This window comes from Salvelinus fontinalis, chromosome 22 (genome assembly GCF_029448725.1).
Source record: "Salvelinus fontinalis isolate EN_2023a chromosome 22, ASM2944872v1, whole genome shotgun sequence".
In the NCBI taxonomy this organism is placed as follows: domain Eukaryota; kingdom Metazoa; phylum Chordata; class Actinopteri; order Salmoniformes; family Salmonidae; genus Salvelinus; species Salvelinus fontinalis.
Genome location: NC_074686.1, coordinates 31264376 through 31286201, shown reverse-complemented (window position 1 = coordinate 31286201; position 21826 = coordinate 31264376). Strand labels below are relative to the sequence as shown.

Here is a 21826-nt window from a genome sequence, read left to right as displayed (position 1 = left end):
CTTCTGTCATCCACTCACATCTCTGCGTAGCCTTATCTAGCGGGTCGGCTGCAAGACCGTGTTGCTTGCTTCGTTTGATATTTGCCGCACTCTGCGAGACGAGAGTCATCTACTGCTGTGAGCGCGCGCGCGGTTTGACATTGACTTTGACTATTGATTCTTGCTTACATTAAAAACAGACGAAAAGCAGAATTTACTTCAGAAAAATGTTTCACTTAAAAATACATAATACACGGCATAAATAGAATACAGGACACAAAAACATAGTAGTGGATTTTTTTTTTCAAAATAGGAAAACTGAATTGTTAAAAAATGGAATGATTGAAATAGGATTTTTTAAAAGAGATTTAAGAGCTAGAGCTGATGTACAGTCTGACAGCAGTGGGTGGTGTTTTTTCTCAGAAGCCTGGTGGAGAATTCACCTCTTTTGGGGGGCAGCAGGTCATACAGTGGGTTCCCCCATCGCTTTAAAATATCCAATTTCATATCCACTACCCTTGGGGCAATTCTCTGCTGGAGGCAAGTCAATGCTATTATTTTCCAGGATCTATCAAGAGCTGGGCTTGTAAAACCACGGAGGTCTGTCTGTCCTTGTATGATCTCAGATGCAGTTGAGGGTGTATAATTTCAAGCCAACAGTGCCAGTAATTGCGCTGAAAACGCGATTCCACGAACAGTCCATTCTCATTCTGCTGGGCGGTGTTCAACTTTCACCCTCAGTTCTTTTGGTAGTAATGATGTCCAATCTTTCATCTGGATCTATTTCTATGAGAGCAATCATTTAACGTGTTGTAGGCTAGTTGACCTTCCATTACAAGCTCATTATAATTTGATATCATTATTAGACTTTCAAGGAATCACCATTGACACAAGAAAATTTAGAGCGCAAATCAGTAGAAGCATCATCACATTCCAGCCCAGCTTCTGACCACAGTGACAGCTTACAATGACCAACCTTAGACTCATGGGGCACTGGATGCTCTAATTTATTTTGAAGGGGTGAAATTATTATAGGCCTAAAGCCAAGGATATCACATGATGATTCGGCTATTTGCCTAGTATTTAGGCTATTGGCATAGACTAACATGCTGACTAGCCTCGCCTACTAAATAGAGGCTGTCATATAGGCATTATAGCATTATATGTTTGCAATTCCCCTAAATGTTTGAAGACATCCTCAAACTATTTTCCGTGTTTCATACTCGATGTAAATCATCATAGTGGGTTGAACGGGGTATCATACTGTAACGACCCTGGGTTTATAAGCGCGGAAATCAACTCTGCCGCACAAGAAATCTTTTGCAGGAAACAGTCGATAGGGCGCTGGACTTCGGGCTAGAAGGTCGAGGGTTCGAGACCTGCTCCCTGCTGTTTCATTACAATACAAATAAATCGAACTACATCCAGTGCGGTGAGGCACACAGGGCTATTCCTCGCATTCCCATAATGATTGCGCTTAGCCTGATGCATTGTGGGATTGCAACATTAGGACGGAAAGTGTAGGGTAGGCTATCATGCAAAGAGAATGATCACTGTTTAAACCTAAACAAATAATTTAGCTATCATATATCGTATCGATTTCAATTGCTCTTGAAGATAATTTTCAATGTAATGTGACTGCTACACTCTTCTTTATCTTATCAACGCTCCAAAAGAGGTAAAACAAGGCGGCCAGGAAGTGACCAGCCTTTCTCACACGCGGATTCTCGAGTCGGTGGCAAAGACAGAGAAACATGGCTTTTACAGACACCACAGGCTCAAGTCACAAGTTTTTAAAGGATGCATCGCTACTGTATCAAGACATTTGTCCGGAGCAGTCACGTTTTCTCATGTAAGCGCTCTCTTTATTACGTAGAACGTAATAGATACATCTCGTTCATATATGATGATGTAATGATCATATAGTGACACTAGGTGGCAGAGTAGCACAGTGCAATTCATTTAAAATTGTGTAACTTTACGAAAATCAATATCATGCCAAGTTAATTTGTTCCGTTTTTGTATTGTTCTTTTCACAATGTATATATATATATATATATAAATATATATATATATTTTTTTTAGAACCAATGTCATTTGCATAGTTATTGTTGTCTTGAAACAATGTCATGCATTTTGTAACTACATATCAACAGGATACACATTAGCCATGGATACGCTACACATTAGCCATGGATACGCTACACATTAGCCATGGATACGCTACACACGCAAGCACGCGTTTGCCAATGTACAGAGGTAGTCCCTAACCAGGTCTGCTTTGTCTAATACAAATGTTTAAAGTTTGCATGTTCCTGTCCTGTATGTTTGCATACATCAATTCCAATAGCAGGCAGCCTTAATGAGCTAACCCAGCCGCCAGAAACTGTGCCGTACGGTGTTGGTGCTTCTGGCTGTTTGCTCGCCGTCCTGAGCCCCCCGGGAAATCAATGCCATGACATTGCTAAGAGCTCACTGCTCCGGAGCTCGAAGCTGATAGACCACTACTATAGTGCCAGTCTGTCACTCAAAATATTTTGTGGCACAAATCCAATGCATGTGACTATATTAGCATTTTCATACTTCATATCAAAGAAGGAAAAACTGAATTGCTTTCATACAGGAATGGCTTGAAATGTGAAGATGACAATCTATTTTCATAATGAGACAAATGTATTGGTTTTCTATCCAAAGTTGAAAAGGAAATGTTGTGCTCTATTAAATAAACACACGAGACCAGCAACATGGATAGTGTGGCGGTATACAGGAACAGTGGCATCTAGTGGCCAAAACGTGGTATGTTCACACTACTTTATGGTAAATAATGCAAGCGACTTCAATGATACACTTCTCTGAACAGTGGTAAAAAAAAAGACCTCTCCAGATTCACAGGGAATACATTACATAGTATGGGGAAGCAATACTACAAGCCACAGCGTCATACTACTTGTCAAACAGAGAACTGACACTGGTTGTTGGGGTGGTATTGGGATGGGATGTGGGCGGTCTGACTACAGAAACGATTTCAGAACCGTCTGAGATGATGGGTGTCGGAATCCTCTTGACCTTTTGACATGGAACGATCCTTGATTGGGGTGGCAGGTAGCCTAGTGGTTAGAGCACTGGACTAGTAACCAAAAGGTTGCAAGATTGAATACCCGAGCTGACAAGGTTGTTCTGCCCCTGAACAAGGCATTTAACCCACTATTCCTAGGCCGTCATTGAAAATAAGAATTTGTTCTTCACTGACTTGCCTAGTTAAATAAAGGTAAAATAAAAATTGAGACCCACTAATCAAAACAGAAACTCATTCCATTTTCATCACCTTTTTGATTTCACAGAATGATGATGGCATTATACTGTAGTTAGAGAGAGAGAGTGTAATTTCTGGAGCAATCCTCTTGCCACTGGCTGCTGTAGTGTGGCCTGTGTTTGAGTTGGGCCTGGGCCAGTAACCTCTGAATCCCTTGGCCTGTTTTTCCTCTCACTCACCTGAGCCAGGAAATTTGTGGTAGAATTTTAAAATGGAAATCAAAATAAAAGGCCCTGTCGGGATGGATTTACGGATGGATTTAAGGATTGTTACTTTTAGGCTACCCGTTAAGAGTTTATCCAGATTTTTGAGTCTCTCTGTGGAAAGAACGGATTTATGGGAAATGTGTTGAACAGGTCGTACTGATATCACAGCTGTCCATGCCTGGAGGGTTATATATGTTGAATAGATGGATTCTTGTTTAAGCCATTCAAGTGGAACTCCACCAAAAACAATGTCTAATTCATTTTATTTAAAACATTTGATTGAATCTTTTATTTTTTTGAAAGGATAATAGATTCTCCTTCTGTGTATGTATTAAACGGATAGGGGAGATGCAGCACAGACATAACCATGATGTGAACCCCACTCTCTGACAATATATAGACCAGGGATACTTAACTCTTATACCAAGAGGTCCGGAGCCGGCTGCTTTTCTGTTTGAACTTATCATTAATTGCATACACCTGGTGTCCCATGTCTAAATCAGTCCCTGATTAGAGGGAGACAATAAAAGATGCAGTGGAACTGGCTTGGAGGTCCAGAGTGGAGTATAAGGGATATAGACTATGAGAACTATAGTTGTGGTCGGTGTTACCCATTGAGCCACACTCAAGCACAGATGATTTGACCTTTCTTACATGTGAAGTCTACAATTGTGTGTTCGGCTACTCATTGGTACTATATCTTGTTATAGGTTACATGAAGAACAAAACCCAGAAACAAATCTTATGTGTACTGGCTGTAAGGAGAAAAGCATCCTCAACAAAGCAACTTGGTGGCCCTGTAAGGATATGATATGTGTAGAACACAGAAATTCTATCATCTTATTTATCCACAGAGCAGTCATCCTGCATACCGTACTTATTTATCCACAGAGCAGTCATCCTGCATACCGTACTTATTTATCCACAGAGCAGTCATCCTGCATACCGTACTTATTTAGCCACAGAGCAGTCATCCTGCATACCGTACTTATTTTGCCACAGAGCAGTCATCCTGCATACCATACTTATTTATCCACAGAGCAGTCATCCTGCATACCGTACTTAACGTTCCCTGAAGTTCCTCCTTGCTGTTTGTGTCTCCACTTATGGTTTCAGCCATGCGTCACTGGAGTGTTTGTTTTCAGTGTTCGTGTCATTACTCATATTTCCTGTAAACCCACTGAGGGAGGTATGTGGGCAATGACGGGCCGAGGCCGGGCTGACCAAAGCAGCTCATTAGACCGTCACAGGCATAGCGCAAAGGCACTTTGGTGTCACTGTCAATGACTTCTCTCCCCACCACCCTTCCCCCTCCAACCCTCACCTGCCCATCTCATTGGTCAGGGTCACCCCCCTCCCTTCTCTCACCCCTTGACCCTGAGGGATTGCGCCTCTCCCAGCTTCCCCTGTCTGCCTCGACCCATAACGTAAGACCCAGACTGCACGGTGTAGGGCAGCAATCTCAAATTGTGGGCCTTGCCATCTGTAGAGCCACCAGGGGGTGTTGGGGGGGGGGGCTTGCCCCCATCCCTCACCCTCTTTTCCCCTGCCACCCTAGCCAAGCTGTTGCATTGGACCATCTGCGTCATTATTTCTGAGGTTTGGTTAGTAAACAGGGCATTGCTCTCTCTCCTCCACACTCTGATTGTATCACATGTCCATAGAGGCCCAGAGACTGAGCCTTTCTGATTTCCACACTTTAAACACTTTGTTGATAGCATCTGGCCCAAAGTGGGCTTTGCCCTGCTCTAACTGGGTAGTAGGGGCCACTGTTTATCTTCCACTAAGTGTGCATTTAAAAGGAGATTCATGTGAAGAATGTTAAGTAGATTAGCATGGCAGAGAGCCCCCACCTTTCTGTATCTCCAGGGGCTCATCTGGAGAGTGGGATGGGATGTCTGTTTTCATTGAGCCTCTACCAGGCAGACAATCAATCAAATGTATTTATAAAGCCCTTTTTACATCAGCCGATGTCACAAAGTGCTGTACAGAAACCCAGCCTAAAACCCCAGACAGCAAGCAATGCAGATGTAGAAGTGGCCAGGGAAAACTCACTAAAAAGGCAGGAACCTAGAAAGAAACCTAGAGAGGAACCAGGCTATGAGGGGTGGCCAGTCCTCTTCTGGCTGTGCCAGGTGGAGATTATAACAGAATATGGCCAAGATGTTCAAACGTTCATAGATGACCAGCAGGGTCAAATAATAATAATCACAGTGGTTGTAGAGGGTGCAACAGGTCAGCACCTCAGGAGTAAATGTCAGTTGGCTTTTCACAACCGATCATTCAGAGTTAGAGACAGCAGGTGCGGTAGAGAGAGAGAGTCGAAAACAGCAGGTCCGGGACAAGGTAGCAGGCCAGGTAGTCCTGAGGCATGGGCTCAGGTCCTCCGGGATCGGAGGAGAGAGAGAGAATTAGAGGCATACTTAAATTCACACCGGATAAGACATGAGAAATACTCCAGATATAGTAGATTGACCCTAGCCCCCCTACAAACTATTGCAGCATAAATTCTGGCGGATGAGACAGGAGGGGTCGGGAGTTGGTGACTAAATGGGGCCATTTGGAAGTGTTTGTATAAACTGTAGTGATTGGTAGTTATGTGAATTAGGTCACTGCTGTTGATCTCACTTCTGAAGGTTTTCAGATGTTACATTCTGGTTAATAGATGATCGACCCAAAGCTAAAAGAAGTCAGAAGTTGATCATGTTTTCTAGAAAAGTCTAAATGTTCCTCTGTATTGTTTGAATGATCTAATGTCAATTCATTATCTGAACAAGCTGGTTAGTCCAACAGGAGTATGAGGAATCACCTTGTTCAACAGTCTGTAGAAAGACTATTCTGTAGCCTAGTTTTTCTCATCCAGCGCATTTCCTGCGTCTCACTGACTCTTGTTCCCACTGTCTTCTTTTCCCCCTGTTTGTGACACTAGCCCTTCCCCCCTAGCCTTCCCCCCTAGCCTTCCCCCCTAGCCTTCCCCCCTAGCCTAATCTAAATACTTCAATACAGCCTGTAGTTTGGAGACATTACTGAGACTTGACCATGAGTCAGGCTGTCCAACATCAGATTTCAGTTCCAAAGTCCCATCTCTCTATAGCCACGGTGTGTGACTAGCAAACCGCTGTCAGTGTCTCTGTGACAGTCCTTCGGCAGGTCAGCGTGAGATTAAAGCCCCAAGCAAGGCCCCCTATCCCATCTCTCGCCGCTGCACGTGCCGCCCTGTTTGTTGCCTGACTGCAAATATTATGAGTCACTTTTGGCGTAGTGTACTGTGGCTAATTGTAGCGTGACTTAGGAAAGGCCTAGTCAACTGTTTGTCCAAAATAAGAGGCAGACAGTAGACAAATGCCAGACTACAGGGAGGTGGGAAGCCCTGTATTGTAGATGGATCCTTGTTGGCTTTTCTCCCGGATGATTTCCGCCAAACGTTGGAAGCCTTGAGCAAACTTTTTCCACAATAGCAAATGTCCCTTAGCATTGTGGTTGGAGTTAGGCTTACTTGTTAAAAGTTACTTGTGTATACATTTTGGGACACTGAATTAGAGTTTTTAGTAAGAGTGTTTCAGGAGTATCAGAACACACCTCAAGTCTTTCTTCAGTTTACAGATAAATCAACATTAACTTACAAATTCAGCTTTGGCAGAATTTTTAAAAAGTAAAGCTCACCTTCAAACTCCGCATTGACGCCCCTCGGGGCGTTGTAAAGGAAAAACAACCCAAAACACCAACTCCAAGCTATGGGAGTCTCCCCAGATCAAACACCGTTCTATCTAAGCAGATAAATAATGAAGTGACAGCTGTTTCACAACAAAAACCTAACTTTTCTTCTTCTGTGTTTTTGTTTCTCAGGGGGAGACACCAGAGAATGAAAGGTAAGAAGTGGCAATAACCTTGACAAAATCATTTTGTCAGTTACAATTTAGACTAGTTTATTTCTCTTGCATTTATCCTATGTTCATCACAACTATTGCTTAAGCACAGTATGAGAATGTCCATACAACATGGTGCTGTAGGCACTAGGCAGGAGGGAAGAAATGGCAGCACATTGTCGTCGATAAAACACTATAATCCCATGTTAATCACACTGGTGGGTACTGGTAGCTGTTCCCATCAGAGAGAGAGAGACACACACACACTCTCGGTACTGCACAGTTCTCATCACTATTATTTACTATTTCATACTCATGATCCCCTGGACTCAATCTATTTAATTTCACACTCAACTCTAACCCAAATGTTTATTTTGTGTCAAATGTGACAACGGCCAAAGCACTGTTATATTTTGTACATTTCCCTTTACCATAGTTCACATATTTGTTTCATCTGACCTAACCTACACCCTCATACTCCACTGTACCATAAACACATACATTACTTAACATCCCTCAATGTGTACTTTATTCCTCCTTGTGCTTGACCTCCTCTCCCAGCTCCAGCCAAGTTCCAGCCCGTCCCTGAAGAAGAGCTCTGTCCCTTCTGTTTCCAGTGGCGTCGCCCAGACAACCACCACATGCGGCTGCGTCCCAAGTGGCGTGCATCGGTGCGGGTGCAGAGCGTGTTGCGGAGGGAGGCCAAGGGCAAGAGGCTCAGCCTGGCTCAGATGAACATCTTACGGAGGTTCAGGGGTTCCTCATCAGCTCTGGTGAGACTTGTATTCATTAGTGCAAAACGTAACAAAAATGTTGCTATGGGGAGGGGACAACAAAAACAAGTGTTTCTTATTGGACAAGTTCAGGTAGCCCCTCCTTTCTTTGGACCCTTTTTTTCTGTTAGATTTCTAGTTTCATATGACCAAAGACTATCTATTATATTGACAAGATAGTTAAGTGACTGCTCTAACAATGGAAATACATGTCCTCACAGATGGAAGGCAGGCAGGAGGAGGCGAGATCAGGTGGGACCACTCCAGCCAATGAGAGAGCAGATGCATGCGTGAACAATGGGCACAACTTTTGTTGTGTTTTGCCACACGCGTTCACTTATAAGTGCATTCGTAACAACCTAACCATTACAAAACTTCTATTCGATCAACTAAGCAAATTAACATTTACATTTTTTGTTGACCAAATACGACACTCATTAACCTCCATACAAAAATCGTGGTCTTAATTTCGTGGACAGATTTTGGTCGGAGTAAACCCTCTCATTTCACCTCTTCCTCTCTGATATGAGCCTGGTCTCTACCTCTGCAGTTTCCATCCACTTCACTGATAAGCCAGTTCAGATAAGGAAACTACACTACATGACCAAAAGTATGACGGTGCCACGTTGAAATTCACAGGGCTCTTCAGTAAGGCCATTCTACTGCCAATATTTTCCTATGGAGATTGTGTGACTGTGCTCGCATGACACCTGTCAGCAACAGGTGTGGCTGAAATAGCAGAATCCACACATTTTTATGGGGTGTCCACATACTTTTGTGTATATATAGTGTATGTCAAGAGTAGCGGGGTCAGAGGGCAGTTTTCTCCATCAGGGACACAGAATCAGGAACCATTTTGATTTGACAAGGCCCTGTAGATATCTGAGCTGAAAATGGCTTAATGAAGACTCATATCGGGCGAAACTTTGCCTCATTGAAAATCTCTGGCAGCATCTAATGCACACTGGCAGTGTCCCATACTTGTGTTGTAAATAGTAGTTTTTTGGGGTATGCGAAAATGAAAAGTTTTATAGTAAGTGAAATTTAAAAAATGTAGTATGCTTTAAATTCCAGGATGTCATATTCGTTCAGACTTTTCATCTAGTAGAATTTGCTGCACACTACTGAGGAAGAGAATCATGTTTTCACACCAACATGTTTGACAACAGCTGATAATAGGTGAATGTATGTAGTATGATCAGTACGTTTTAGTACATAGTAGGCAAGACAGATTATGGTCACTGCCAGCCAGTGTGTTCAAGTCAGGTTAGGTATTCCCCTTTCCTGTACAGTGTCCAGGTATTCCCCTTCCAAACCACGAGTCTCCCATCAACTTTGTAGAGGGAAACCCTCAGAGTGCGAGCGAACAGATTGCTATGTCAATAAATCAATTACAATTTATAAAGTATGTTTTGTAACTTGTTTGGTATGCAGCACTGGACCCATAGAGACTCAGTCCTCTCTCTGGTCAGGCTCACTGAGGAGGAATCCCTAGGCAGCCAGGGTCAGGTTGTGGTAGGTCAGCCAGATAACCATCACAGAGGAACAGAAAGCATTTAGTTAGTGGAGACCGAGAGGGACAAAGCCAAACGAGATTAACGCTTAGGTTATGTCAGAGTCAAACACAAGTAGTTCCACGAGAGAGTAGTTATTTTGGCCAATTCTGTTGTAAAAGTTACACACATGGAAATGATATCTGTATTGCTTTATCTCTGTAGGTAGTTTTTTAGGACCAAGGACCTCTCCTGAAGTGTGGTTTACTTCACTTCAAATGTGCGTTAGTTTCATCCAGAGAAAGCGCTGTGTATTTTAACAGTACTAGAGCAAATGGCTTCATTTTCAGTATGAATTCATTGTTACTCTGGATGAGCTTCCTGAACACAGGAACTCTATTGTGTAGACGTTGATATTTTCCCTCAATTCGTCTGACTTACTGGTAAGTGAATCCTCTTTAGCTGCATTTTTTGCAGAGATATGTTTACCGTTCAACTTCGAGATCCCTGGTCACTCGGCCAGACATAAAGTAGCAGTGGGTAGCAGAGCTCCACAAGCTGTGTACATGCGGGGCCCCCATAGACATGCGTGGTTGTGAGTGCAGTGAATAACCCTTAAAGCAGACGAGGCACTCTGCAGATAATAGGAAGAATCCTGTCTCTTCTCTCTCTCTCCTGGTATTTGTCAACACCTTCTAGTGGAAGCTGCCGATGAGACTGAGACAGGAAGATTAGATATATCACCCTCTCTCTTACTCCATAACCCCCCTCCCTCCCTGTCATTCCTTGCCAACAGAAGTCTTTCGCTCAGGAAGAGGGTGATAAATAATGGAAGGAGAGAGAGATGAAGGGTCACAGATCCCAGCTTTAAGAGGGCTTTGTTTTAATGTCTCATTTCTGTTTGTCATTTTAGAATTAGTGGAGATATTTCCTAGGCCTATATGGCTGTTGAGTAGTACTTGGTTAGTGGCATTCACTAGGCCATTTGGCCAATAAATGTAGGAAGTCTTTTAGTATAATGAAGTTGTAGATGTATTTTCTAGTTACAGCTTCTGTATAGTGTTGACAGAATTCCCTTTTAGAGTTCTCGCTGTTACACACACACACACACACACACACACACACACACACACACACAGTCTTATACAGCCAACCTTGTGGGGACATACAATTCAGTCCCATTCAAAATCCTATTTTCCCTAACCCTAACCCTAATCCTAACCCGTACTCTTATCCTAACCCGTACTCTTACCCTAACCCTAACCTTAACCCTAACCCAAAAACCTAAACTTTATCCTAAACCTAACCCTAGCTCCTAACCTTAATATTTAACTTAATTCTAACACTAATTCTAACCTTAACCCTAAACCCCCTAGAAATAGCATTTGACCTTGTGGGGACTAACAAAATGTCCCCAGCTGGTCAACTTTTTGTTCGTTTACTATTCTTGTAGGGACTTCTGGTCCCCACAAGAATAGTTAAACACGTCCACACACACACACACAGGCTACTTTATATTCATGTATATGTAGCCTATTTACTCCTGTATTTATATCTCCTGGTGTAAAGCCCCTTGATTGTATATCACTCCACATTAGTTGCCCCCAGGTTTCAAGAGGAAGATGAATGAGTTTCCCATAGCTTCATTCTGTCTGATGTGAAGCTCGTGGGTCTTTATTAAAATCAGGTGTATCTATGCAACCGGTGCAGAGAGATAAGGAAATGTTTGCTACTGTACTTGCCGCTGTGAAACTTTCACTCCTGTAGATCTGTAATAATTGGATGGTGAAACTTTCATCCAGCCAATCAGAAAAGCAAGGTAAAGCATGTCAGAGATTCTTGAAAGTCAGGACAATACTTGTCCTGCAAAGAAACATGAATTTGTATCGCATTTTGCAAGCAGTAGGCATTTATAGTTAAATGTGTGGTGGAGCATACCTTCAAAATTATTTGGCAATCAGAATTTATTCGAAAAACACTTTGAATCATCTTTTGTTGCAATAAAGACAAAAGGAAAAATCCACCCGTCGAGCAGATAAATATGTTGATGTTTTGAACGTTTCTTCTATAGCTGCCGTTTCCATTACACATGTTGCAAGGATTTTGTTTTTCATTGATGCTTACCTGGCTGCTGTGTCACTTGTTTCCCTGTCGCACGTGACGTTAGAGAAGTGCAGCATAGGGCTTTGACACTGGGAGAGGGTGGAAACAGCAAGATGACACCGGGAGATGGGAGGGTGACTGCTTTGGGGGCATTTTAGATGAACAGTACTTTGTTGAAGCACCTTTGGCAATGATTACAGCATTGAGTCTTCTTGGGTATGATGCTACAAGCTTGGCACCAGTATTTGGGGAATTTCTTTCATTCTTCTCTGCAGATCCTCTCAAGCTCTGTCAGGTTGAATGGGGAGCGTCGCTGCACAGCTATTTTCATATCTTTCCAGAGCTGTTCTATCGGGTCAAGTCCAGGCTCTGGCTGGGCCACTCAAGGACATACAGAGACATGTCCCGAAGTCACTCCTGCGTTGTCTTGGCTGTGTGCTTAGGGTCGTTGTCTTGTTGGAAGGTGAACCTTCACCCCAGTCAGGTGCTGAGCGCTCTGGAGCAGGTTTTCATCCAGGATCTATGTACTTTGCTCTGTTCATCTTTCCCTCAATCCTGACTGGTCTCCCAGTCCCTGCCGCTGAAAAACATCCCCACAGCATGATGCTGCCACCACCATGCTTCACCGTGGGGATAGTTGTTATGGGTTTAAGATGGCACAGTGATGCCATCTGTTGGTAAATGTTTATTACTGCAACTCATGTATTTATACCGGGGTGCTTGAGATACCCGGGAGTGTCATGATGTACAGAACAAGGCTGGTTACTCGCATGAATGTCTCTGTCTCGTCATTTACCATTGGAACAAACATGGTGTCAGAAGAGGGATCACTAACCATGCTTTCCGCAAATTAGAGTAACCTGTTCTGGTTTACCAAACAATTGTTTATTTGAGTAAAATTTCGCCGGAATTGGCTTTAGCTAGAGTGAGTTTGCTAGTTAGCTTCAGTGTTGTTAGCACCGGTTAGACATGGCAGCGAACATTCCCCCTCCCGCCGTTATGAAGCTCAGCGGGGATTGGAGCACGAACTGGGATACGTTTAGAGGTGAATGGGAAGACTATGCGCTAGCAACGGGACTTCTGGAAAAGGACGAAGAGGTAGTGGCTGCCACTTTGAGGACTATAATTGGAACTGAATGCCGACACGTATACAAACACAACCTGAACCTAACAGCAGCTCAGCAAGGTAACGCTATAACTATTCTTGATGCTCTTGAACATTACTTTAAGCCAGCAAAGAACGTCATCTACGAGCGTTATGTTTTTGGTTGTTGCAAACAGGAGAACGGGGAGTCCATTGACAGCTTTGTCACTAGGCTAAGGGAAAAGGCAGCTACATGTGACTATGGTGCTTTAAGAGATGAACTGATCAGAGATAAGATTGTGCTTGGCATAACTGATGAGGGCACCCGCAGACGTTTGCTGAGAGAACGTGACCTGACGCTGGTCTTGGCAGTGGAGACATGCCGTGCAGCAGAGCTTACTGATATACGGATAAGGTCCATGGAGCTAGAAAGGCAACATATGGACAATGTCAATGCTACATTCAGGCAGCCAGTAAAGAAATTCCCCTTTGCCACAGCTAATGCTAATACTACAGCCAACTCTGCAGTAGACAACCCCAATACATGCCGATATTGTGGCATTTCTCATGGACGAGGAAAAGAACACTGCCCAGCCTATGGAAAAATATGCAAATCCTGTGGTACAGCTAATCACTTTGCAAGGATCTGCATGAAAAGCAAGAGAAAGGAGGGTAAGGTGCACTCTATTGAAACAAACCCAGATGAAGGGAACAACAGCACGGAGGATGTATATGCTAGCGAGTGCATAGGGGCAGTGAAGGCAAAAGGGAAAAAGTGGTTCGTCACTCTGCTACTTAATAATAAACCACAGCAATGCCAGATAGATTCAGGGGCCACATGCAACGTTATGAGCCTTAAAGATAAAAGGAGGCTCGCGCCCAGAGACAATCTCACACAGAGTAGCACCAAGCTGAAACTGTATTCAGGCCAGTTCATGACCTCTTTAGGCCTGTTTGTGACAGAGTGTGTTTTACGTGGCCAGAAACACACCCTTGAGTTTGAAATAGTTGAGGCTAGTCAACAGCCATTACTGTCAGGTTCTACATGCGAGCGCCTTGGGCTTATTAACTTTACCATCCCAGCTGATCTTAACATTATAGATAAAGTCAAGGCTGGGCCCCTGAGCAAGGAGACACTCCTAAGCAAGTACCATGATGTCTTCAACGCCCCGGTCGAGTCAGTTCCCGGGGAAGTCCACTTTGAGTTGGACGCAGCAATCCAGCCTGTCCAGTGTGCACCCCGTAATGTGCCAGTAGCCAACACTCTCCTGGAGCCCTGTGTGGTGACTGACGTGCTGGTGAAGCTACGTCACAGAAGACAGGTCTCCAAGTTCATCTACGACAAATCAGCAAAAGACTTACCTGAGCTCAGGGTGGGTGAAACGGTGCGAATGAAGCCACTACCAGGGGACCGGACGGGCCTCTGGAGACTCGGATCCTGTGTACAGAAAGTGGCACCACGCTCCTACTTGGTCGAAGTGAATGGATCATTGTACCGTCGCAACAGGGTTGACCTTCGGATTGCTGAGCCAGCACCTACTCAGAACCCTGATGGTCAAAGGGGTCGCATGACAAAAGACGGAACTCCAGCAATGGTGCCTGAGGCACTGGGCGAAGAGCCAGGTGATCACAGGTCAAGTCACATGGGGCCTGAGGCACTGGGCGAAGAGCCAGGTGATCACAGGTCGGCTGCTCCCTCGCCCATCAATACTCCTCTTAGACAGTCAGGTGACACGCCTGTGCGGGAACCCGCAGTCCTCGCAGACAAGCCCCCTGTCTTTTCACGCTACGGGCGTTTGTCTCAGCCACCAAAAAGACTTAATCTGTAGGTTTCCCATCAGGGTTGACAGAAAGAGATTAAAAGAAAAAAAAAAAGTAAAGAGACTATCAAAATGTGTTAAGTTGTTATCTGAGAAAAAAAAAAAAAAAAAAACTAAACTGTTCATGTTGGAAACTATTACTAGGTTTGTTTTGTTAATGAATTGACACCTCCTGTCCTATTTTATTAAAGGGAAGATGTTATGGGTTTAAGATGGCACAGTGATGCCATCTGTTGGTAAATGTTTATTACTGCAACTCATGTATTTATACCGGGGTGCTTGAGATACCCGGGAGTGTCATGATGTACAGAACAAGGCTGGTTACTCGCATGAATGTCTCTGTCTCGTCATTTACCATTGGAACAAACAATAGTGCCAGGTTTCCTCAAGATGTGATGCTTGGCATTCAGGCCAAGGACTTATATCAGACCTTAGAATCTTGAGTCTTTATGTGGCTTTTGGCAAACTCCAAACGAGCTGTCATGTGCCTTTTTACTGAGGAGTGGCTTCAGTCTGGCCACTACCATAAAAGCCTGATTGGTGGAGTGCTGCAGAGATGGTTGTCCTTCTGGAAGGTTCTCCTATCTCCACAGAGGAACTCTGGAGCTCTGTCAGTGACCAACAGATTCTTGGTCACCTCCCTGACCAAGGCCCTTCTCCCCCGGGCGGCCAGCTCTAGGTAGAGTCTTGGTGGTTCCAAACTTCTTCAATTTAAGATAGTTTTATCTCCATCTCTTCATTCAAAGACTCAATCATGGACACTCTTACTGACAGTTGTGGCTGTTTCGTGTGATGTATTGGCTACCTTCTTGCCTTTGTACTGTTGTCTGTGCCCTATAATGTTGCTACCATGTGGTGTTGCTTCCATGCTATATTGTTGTCTTAGGTCTCTCTTTATGTAGGGTTGTAGTGTCTCTAGGGCTGGGAGGTATACCGAATTTTATGATATCCCTGTATTGATGCAGGGACCGGTTTGGGTTTTTACTTTACCTTCTATACCGGTATTTGAATGTTTGGTTTGTTAAATGTGATACGCCGTGTGTAATGTCAATTTTTATAGTTTACTTCGCTACTTCTCTTTCCGCTCTTCCTCTCCGTGCCACTTCAGTCTGCATGGTCAATACAGCACATGCATCAATGTTGATGACAACGATGCTGTTTTCACTTTGCTTCTTAATATAAACCCACTAGAAGTCTATAATTACACTATTGGTGTGTTTCTTACGTCAACAAACAGCTAGTTTGTATTTTCTTAGCAAGTTCCCCTAAATCATGATGCTAATTATTAGCCGCTAATAGCTAGCTAGCTATTAAATGTACTGAGTAAGAGCAAACGTAGCTAACTAATACAGCCTGATAATACCAGTGATGGTGTAGACCTAAATCAGCATGTTTGTGCAACAGGATCTTCTAAATCAAAAAGGAATATGCAAAGCAAGAATATGTTAGCTACATGAAGTAGCTAAGAGAGAACATGCAATGTAGCCAAAGCTTATAGGGTCCCCTAGGAAACACTAATCAACACTTTAGTTCCTACCCTGTCACAATAACTCCTCCCTGGCATTTTAATTCGTTGTCATCTCAAACAACACTATTCAAAGTGCCCACTATTATATTCTAACTGTAGAATTAGAATAGTCATTATATTTCCATGATTACAACAGTTTTGTTCTAATTGGCAAGTCAAATCGCAATTGCAACATTTGGTTAAAAATAAGTCTTAGATTATTTTCCCATATCGTGCAGCCCTACGTGGCAGTGTGGAAATTATCTCAATTGAGCAGTGGTGGAAATTACTTAAGTAAAAATACTTTCAAGTACTACTTGTATAATGTACTACCTTTGCCCCCCTGCACTTATCATTTCTAATATCGCTATTGTTATTTTACTGCTGTTCTTTAATTACTTGTTACTTTTTTATTTCTTATCTGTATTTTATTTTTAAACTGCATTGTTGGTTAGGGGATCATAAGTAATTGTTTCACTGTAAGGTCTACACCTGTTGTATTCGGCGCATGTGACTAATACAATTTGATTTACTTAGGTGAAAATACTTTCATGTACTACTTAAGTAGTTTTTTTGGTATCTGTACTTTACGAAACACATTTTTATTTTTGACAACTTTTACTTCACTATATTCCTAAAGAAAATACTGTCATTTTACTCCATGCATTTTCCCTGACACCTAAAAGCACTCGTTACATTTTTAGTGCTTAGCAGGACAGGAAAATGGTCCAATTCACGCACTTGTCAAGAGAACATCCCTGGTCATCTACTGCCTCTGATATGGAGGACTCACTAAACACACATGCCTGGTTTGTAAATTATGTCTGAGTATTGGAGTGTGACTCTGGCTATCTAAAAATGAAGAAAATGGTGCCATTTGGTTTGATTAATATAAGTAATTTGAAATTATTTACTTTTGATATTTAAGTACATTTTATCAATTACATTTACTTTTGATACTTAAGTATATTTAAAACCAAATACTTTAACTTTTACTCAAGTAGTATTTTACTGGGTGACTTTCACTTTTACTTAAGTAATTTTCTATTAAAGTATCTTTACTTTTACTGAAGTATGACAATTGGGTACTTTTTCTACCACTGCATTTGAGTGCAGGAAATGCAGAAATGATAAGTGCGGAATTTTGTTTTGGTTGAATTGAACAGTATAATACAATCAGAATGGAGAAAGACCCATTGAAATCACTTAGAATGTGTGTGTTGCCACCCTAGGATGACTCACTACTCATAAAGCACCCTAGGATCACTCACTACTCGTAGAGCAACCTAGGATCACTCACTACTCGTAGAGCAACCTAGGATCACTCACTACTCGTAAAGCACCCTGGGATCACTCACTACTCGTAAAGCACCCTGGGATCACTCACTACTCGTAAAGCACCCTGGGATCACTCACTACTCGTAAAGCACCCTGGGATCACTCACTACTCGTAAAGCACCCTGGGATCACTCACTACTCGTAAAGCACCCTGGGATCACTCACTACTCGTAAAGCACCCTGGGATCACTCACTACTCGTAAAGCACCCTGGGATCACTCACTACTCGTAAAGCACCCTGGGATCACTCACTACTCGTAAAGCACCCTGGGATCACTCACTACTCGTAAAGCACCCTGGGATCACTCACTACTCGTAAAGCACCCTGGGATCACTCACTACTCGTAAAGCACCCTGGGATCACTCACTACTCGTAAAGCACCCTGGGATCACTCACTACTCGTAAAGCACCCTGGGATCACTCACTACTCGTAAAGCACCCTGGGATCACTCACTACTCGTAAAGCACCCTGGGATCACTCACTACTCGTAAAGCACCCTGGGATCACTCACTACTCGTAAAGCACCCTGGGATCACTCACTACTCGTAAAGCACCCTGGGATCACTCACTACTCGTAAAGCACCCTGGGATCACTCACTACTCGTAAAGCACCCTGGGATCACTCACTACTCGTAAAGCACCCTGGGATCACTCACTACTCGTAAAGCACCCTGGGATCACTCACTACTCGTAAAGCACCCTGGGATCACTCACTACTCGTAAAGCACCCTGGGATCACTCACTACTCGTAAAGCACCCTGGGATCACTCACTACTCGTAAAGCGCCCTGGGATCACTCACTACTCGTAAAGCGCCCTGGGATCACTCACTACTCGTAAAGCGCCCTGGGATCACTCACTACTCGTAAAGCGCCCTGGGATCACTCACTACTCGTAAAGCGCCCTGGGATCACTCACTACTCATAAAGCAAATGTACAACTTTTATTATTCAAAAACAAAAAATACCGTTCAATTTGTTTTATTTTTATACCGTGATATAATATTGGACATATCACCCAGCCCTAGGTGTCTCTCTTGTCGTGATGTGTGTCCTATATTTTTGTTTTTAATCCCCTGTCCCTGCAGGAGGCCTTTTGCCAGGCTGTCATTGTAAATAAGAATTAGTTCTTAACTGACTTGCCTAGTTAAAGCAAAATACAATAAGATGGAGACCACTGTTTTTCTTGGGGATCTTCAATGCTGCAAAAATGTGTTGGTACACTTCCCCAGATCTGTGCCTCGACACAATCCTGTCTGAGCTCTACGGACAATTCCTTCCACCTCATAGCTTGGTTTTTGCTCTGACATACACTGTCAACTGTGGGACCTTATATAGACTGGTGTGTTCCTTTCCAAATCATGTCCAATCAATTGAATTTACCACAGGTGGACTCCAATGAAGTTGTAGAAACATCAAGGATGATTAATGGAAACAGGATGCACCTGAGCTCAATTTCGAGTCTCATAGCAAAGGGTCTGAATACTTATGTAAATAAGGTATTTCTGTTTTTTGTTTTTAATAAATTAGCAAACATTTCTATAAACCTGTTTTCGCTTTGTCATTATGGGGTATTATGTGTAGATTGAGGAAATGTTTTTATTTAATACATTTTAGAATAAGGCTATAACGTAACCAAATGTGGTAAAAATGCAAGGGGTCTGAATACTTTCCGAATGCACTCTATGGCATGTCAACCAGATACCCCTCTGACACCACTCTATGGCATGCCAACCAGCAGTTAGTGTGTAGCCCATCGCTCTTCTCCCTCTCTTTCCACTGCATCATTACAGAACACAACAGCAAATGATATGGCAGTATTGTAGAACACAACAACATATGATATGGCAGTATTGTAGAAAACAACAGCATATGATATGGCAGTATTGTAGAACACAACAACATATGACATGGCAGTATTGTAGAACACAACAGCATATGACATGGCAGTATTGTAGAACACAACAGCATATGACATGGCAGTATTGTAGAACACAACAGCATATGACATGGCAGTATTGTAGAACATAACAGCATATGACATGGCAGTATTGTAGAACACAACAGCATATGACATGGCAGTATTGTAGAACACAACAGCATATGACATGGCAGTATTGTAGAACACAACAGCATATGATATGGCAGTATTGTAGAAGGGCATCCAGGAGGGTGGGCATGTTGTTTGAGCCCCTCCCTACATCACAACAGATTCTGTCAATGCCCTTCTACAATACTGCCTGCCTCCAACATGGCACCCTATATCCTCTACATAATGCACTCATTTTGACAAGGGTGCAAATTTAAGGGCCCAGACACTGTCAGACTCTATCCTGTATCCATTCAACCGGTAACACTTGTCATTACCTCTGGAAATGAAAACCTCATGACGTCCAAATCCGGATAAAGCCAGCCCATTATGCATCTGTCAGCATCCTCAAGGGCAATGGTGCCTGTTGGAGCCCCAGAGACAAGGTCAGCACAGCCTGGGTAGCACGGGGAGGGATGTTGGGTAGAGAGAAAGAGGGGATTAGTATTTATGGTGCACGACCAATGTTTTTATTTAACTAGGGAAGTCAATTAAGAACAAACGACAGATTTCTACCTTGTCAGCTCGGGGATTCGATCTAGCAACCTTTCGGTTACTAGTCCAACGCTCTAACCACTAGGCTACCTGCCTCCCCAATTAATAGAAAACAAAAAGCCCATCTGCAGGATTGTGTGTGTTTGTCAGCATGCATGTGTTTAAAGTGCTTGTCTGTGTAGGTGTGTTTTCCTATATATGTATCGGTGTGCATAATGTGGCTTATATTTGTCGTCCAGTGTGTGTGGCTGTCTGTCGGTCATTGAGTTTGTAGGTACATTTACTCAATGTGTTTGCAACTTGCCAGAGAGTGCCTGTGTTGGTGGAAAGTGTGAAACACCGGTAGCCTTGGGACCAGTCCACACGGTGGCTTCGTGGTTGATCATGTTCAGAGTTCCTCTTCTAGTCAGCTAGGTGACTGACAGACAGGTGTTGAACTGTGGCTGGACTCCTCTCAATACCTACTTAAACCTTAGCACCCACGGTGACCTACTGTACCAGTTGAATGTGCATGACAATAATTCCCTAAACTCATCTGTGAACACTGACCAGAGCACTCATCTATTGTATGTTTTGTATTTAGATCAAAGGAAATAACTTTTATTTTTTATTTTTTTTTACCGTTATTTTACCAGGTAAGTTGACTGAGAACACGTTCTCATTTGCAGCAACGACCTGGGGAATAGTTACAGGGGAGAGGAGGGGGATGAATGAGCCAATTGTAAACTGGGGATTATTAGGTGACCATGATGGTTTGAGGGCCAGATTGGGAATTTAGCCAGGACACCGGGGTTAACACCCCTACTCTTACGATAAGTGCCATGGGATCTTTAATGACATCAGAGAGTCAGGACACCCGTTTAACGTCCCATCCGAAAGACGGCACCCTACACAGGGCAGTGTCCCCAATCACTGCCCTGGGGCATTGGGATATTTTATTAGACCAGAGGAAAGAGTGCCTCCTACTGGCCCTCCAACACCACTTCCAGCAGCATCTGGTCTCCCATCCAGGGACTGACCAGGACCAACCCTGCTTAGCTTCAGAATCAAGCCAGCAGGGGTATGCAGGGTGGTATGCTGCTGGCATAACTTGTGAAATATGCAAGGAGAACAGACATTTGCTTTTGACCCCTGTTCACATAGACAATATCTGTGGTATATTTTGTTGATCTGGTCCCAGATCTGTTTGTGCTGTCAAAAAGACGTGGAAGCAGGGTATTTTGCTGCTGATTGCATCATTTAAAGTCTAAAAGAACCAGCAGGTGCTGTTGACATTTCAAGGCCTGATCGTCAGTCCAGAAGGATCTATGTGCTATAAAGAAATTCCAAAATTGACCGGTCTCTCTGGAGGTCTGCTGCGGAGTAGGGTGAACTTATCCCCAAGATAGACTCTGATCTAATGGTTAAGGTTTGGATTGGGTGAGCTGATCCTAGACCTGTACGTAGGGGAAACTTTACCCAATAGCCCCTGTTGCTAGGGAATGGATAGGAAGGATTGTATGGGGCCATACGAGTTACCACTCATCATCACTATAACCTGACACTGGAGTTAATAGACGTTGATCTCATTTCATCACAAGGCCTCTTTAATTGTTTATATACAGTGCATAGATTGCACGTGCTTTTTTTCACACAGGGGGTGGGGGCAGACATTCTGGGAAGGTGAAAAGGGTTTACTTTTGGTCTTCATTTGGTGGCTCAAGGAAATTGACATTTGCAGTGGTCAACTTTCGGTCATAAATTGGTGACCTTTGTCTAGT

General features: G+C 43.3%; 1 protein-coding gene across 1 annotated transcript in view; it reads left to right on the top strand.

Moving 5' to 3' along the window:
• The first annotated feature begins 1475 nt into the window (after positions 1-1475).
• LOC129820198 (UPF0711 protein C18orf21 homolog) overlaps positions 1476-21826 on the top strand; it is a 29076-nt gene continuing 8725 nt past the window's right edge. Inside the window, exons 1-3 of the mRNA XM_055877195.1 lie at positions 1476-1831; positions 7345-7367; positions 7926-8137. Coding sequence (XP_055733170.1) covers positions 1734-1831; positions 7345-7367; positions 7926-8137 — 333 coding nt within the window. The 5' untranslated portion in view covers positions 1476-1733. The remainder of the gene's footprint in view (positions 1832-7344; positions 7368-7925; positions 8138-21826) is intronic.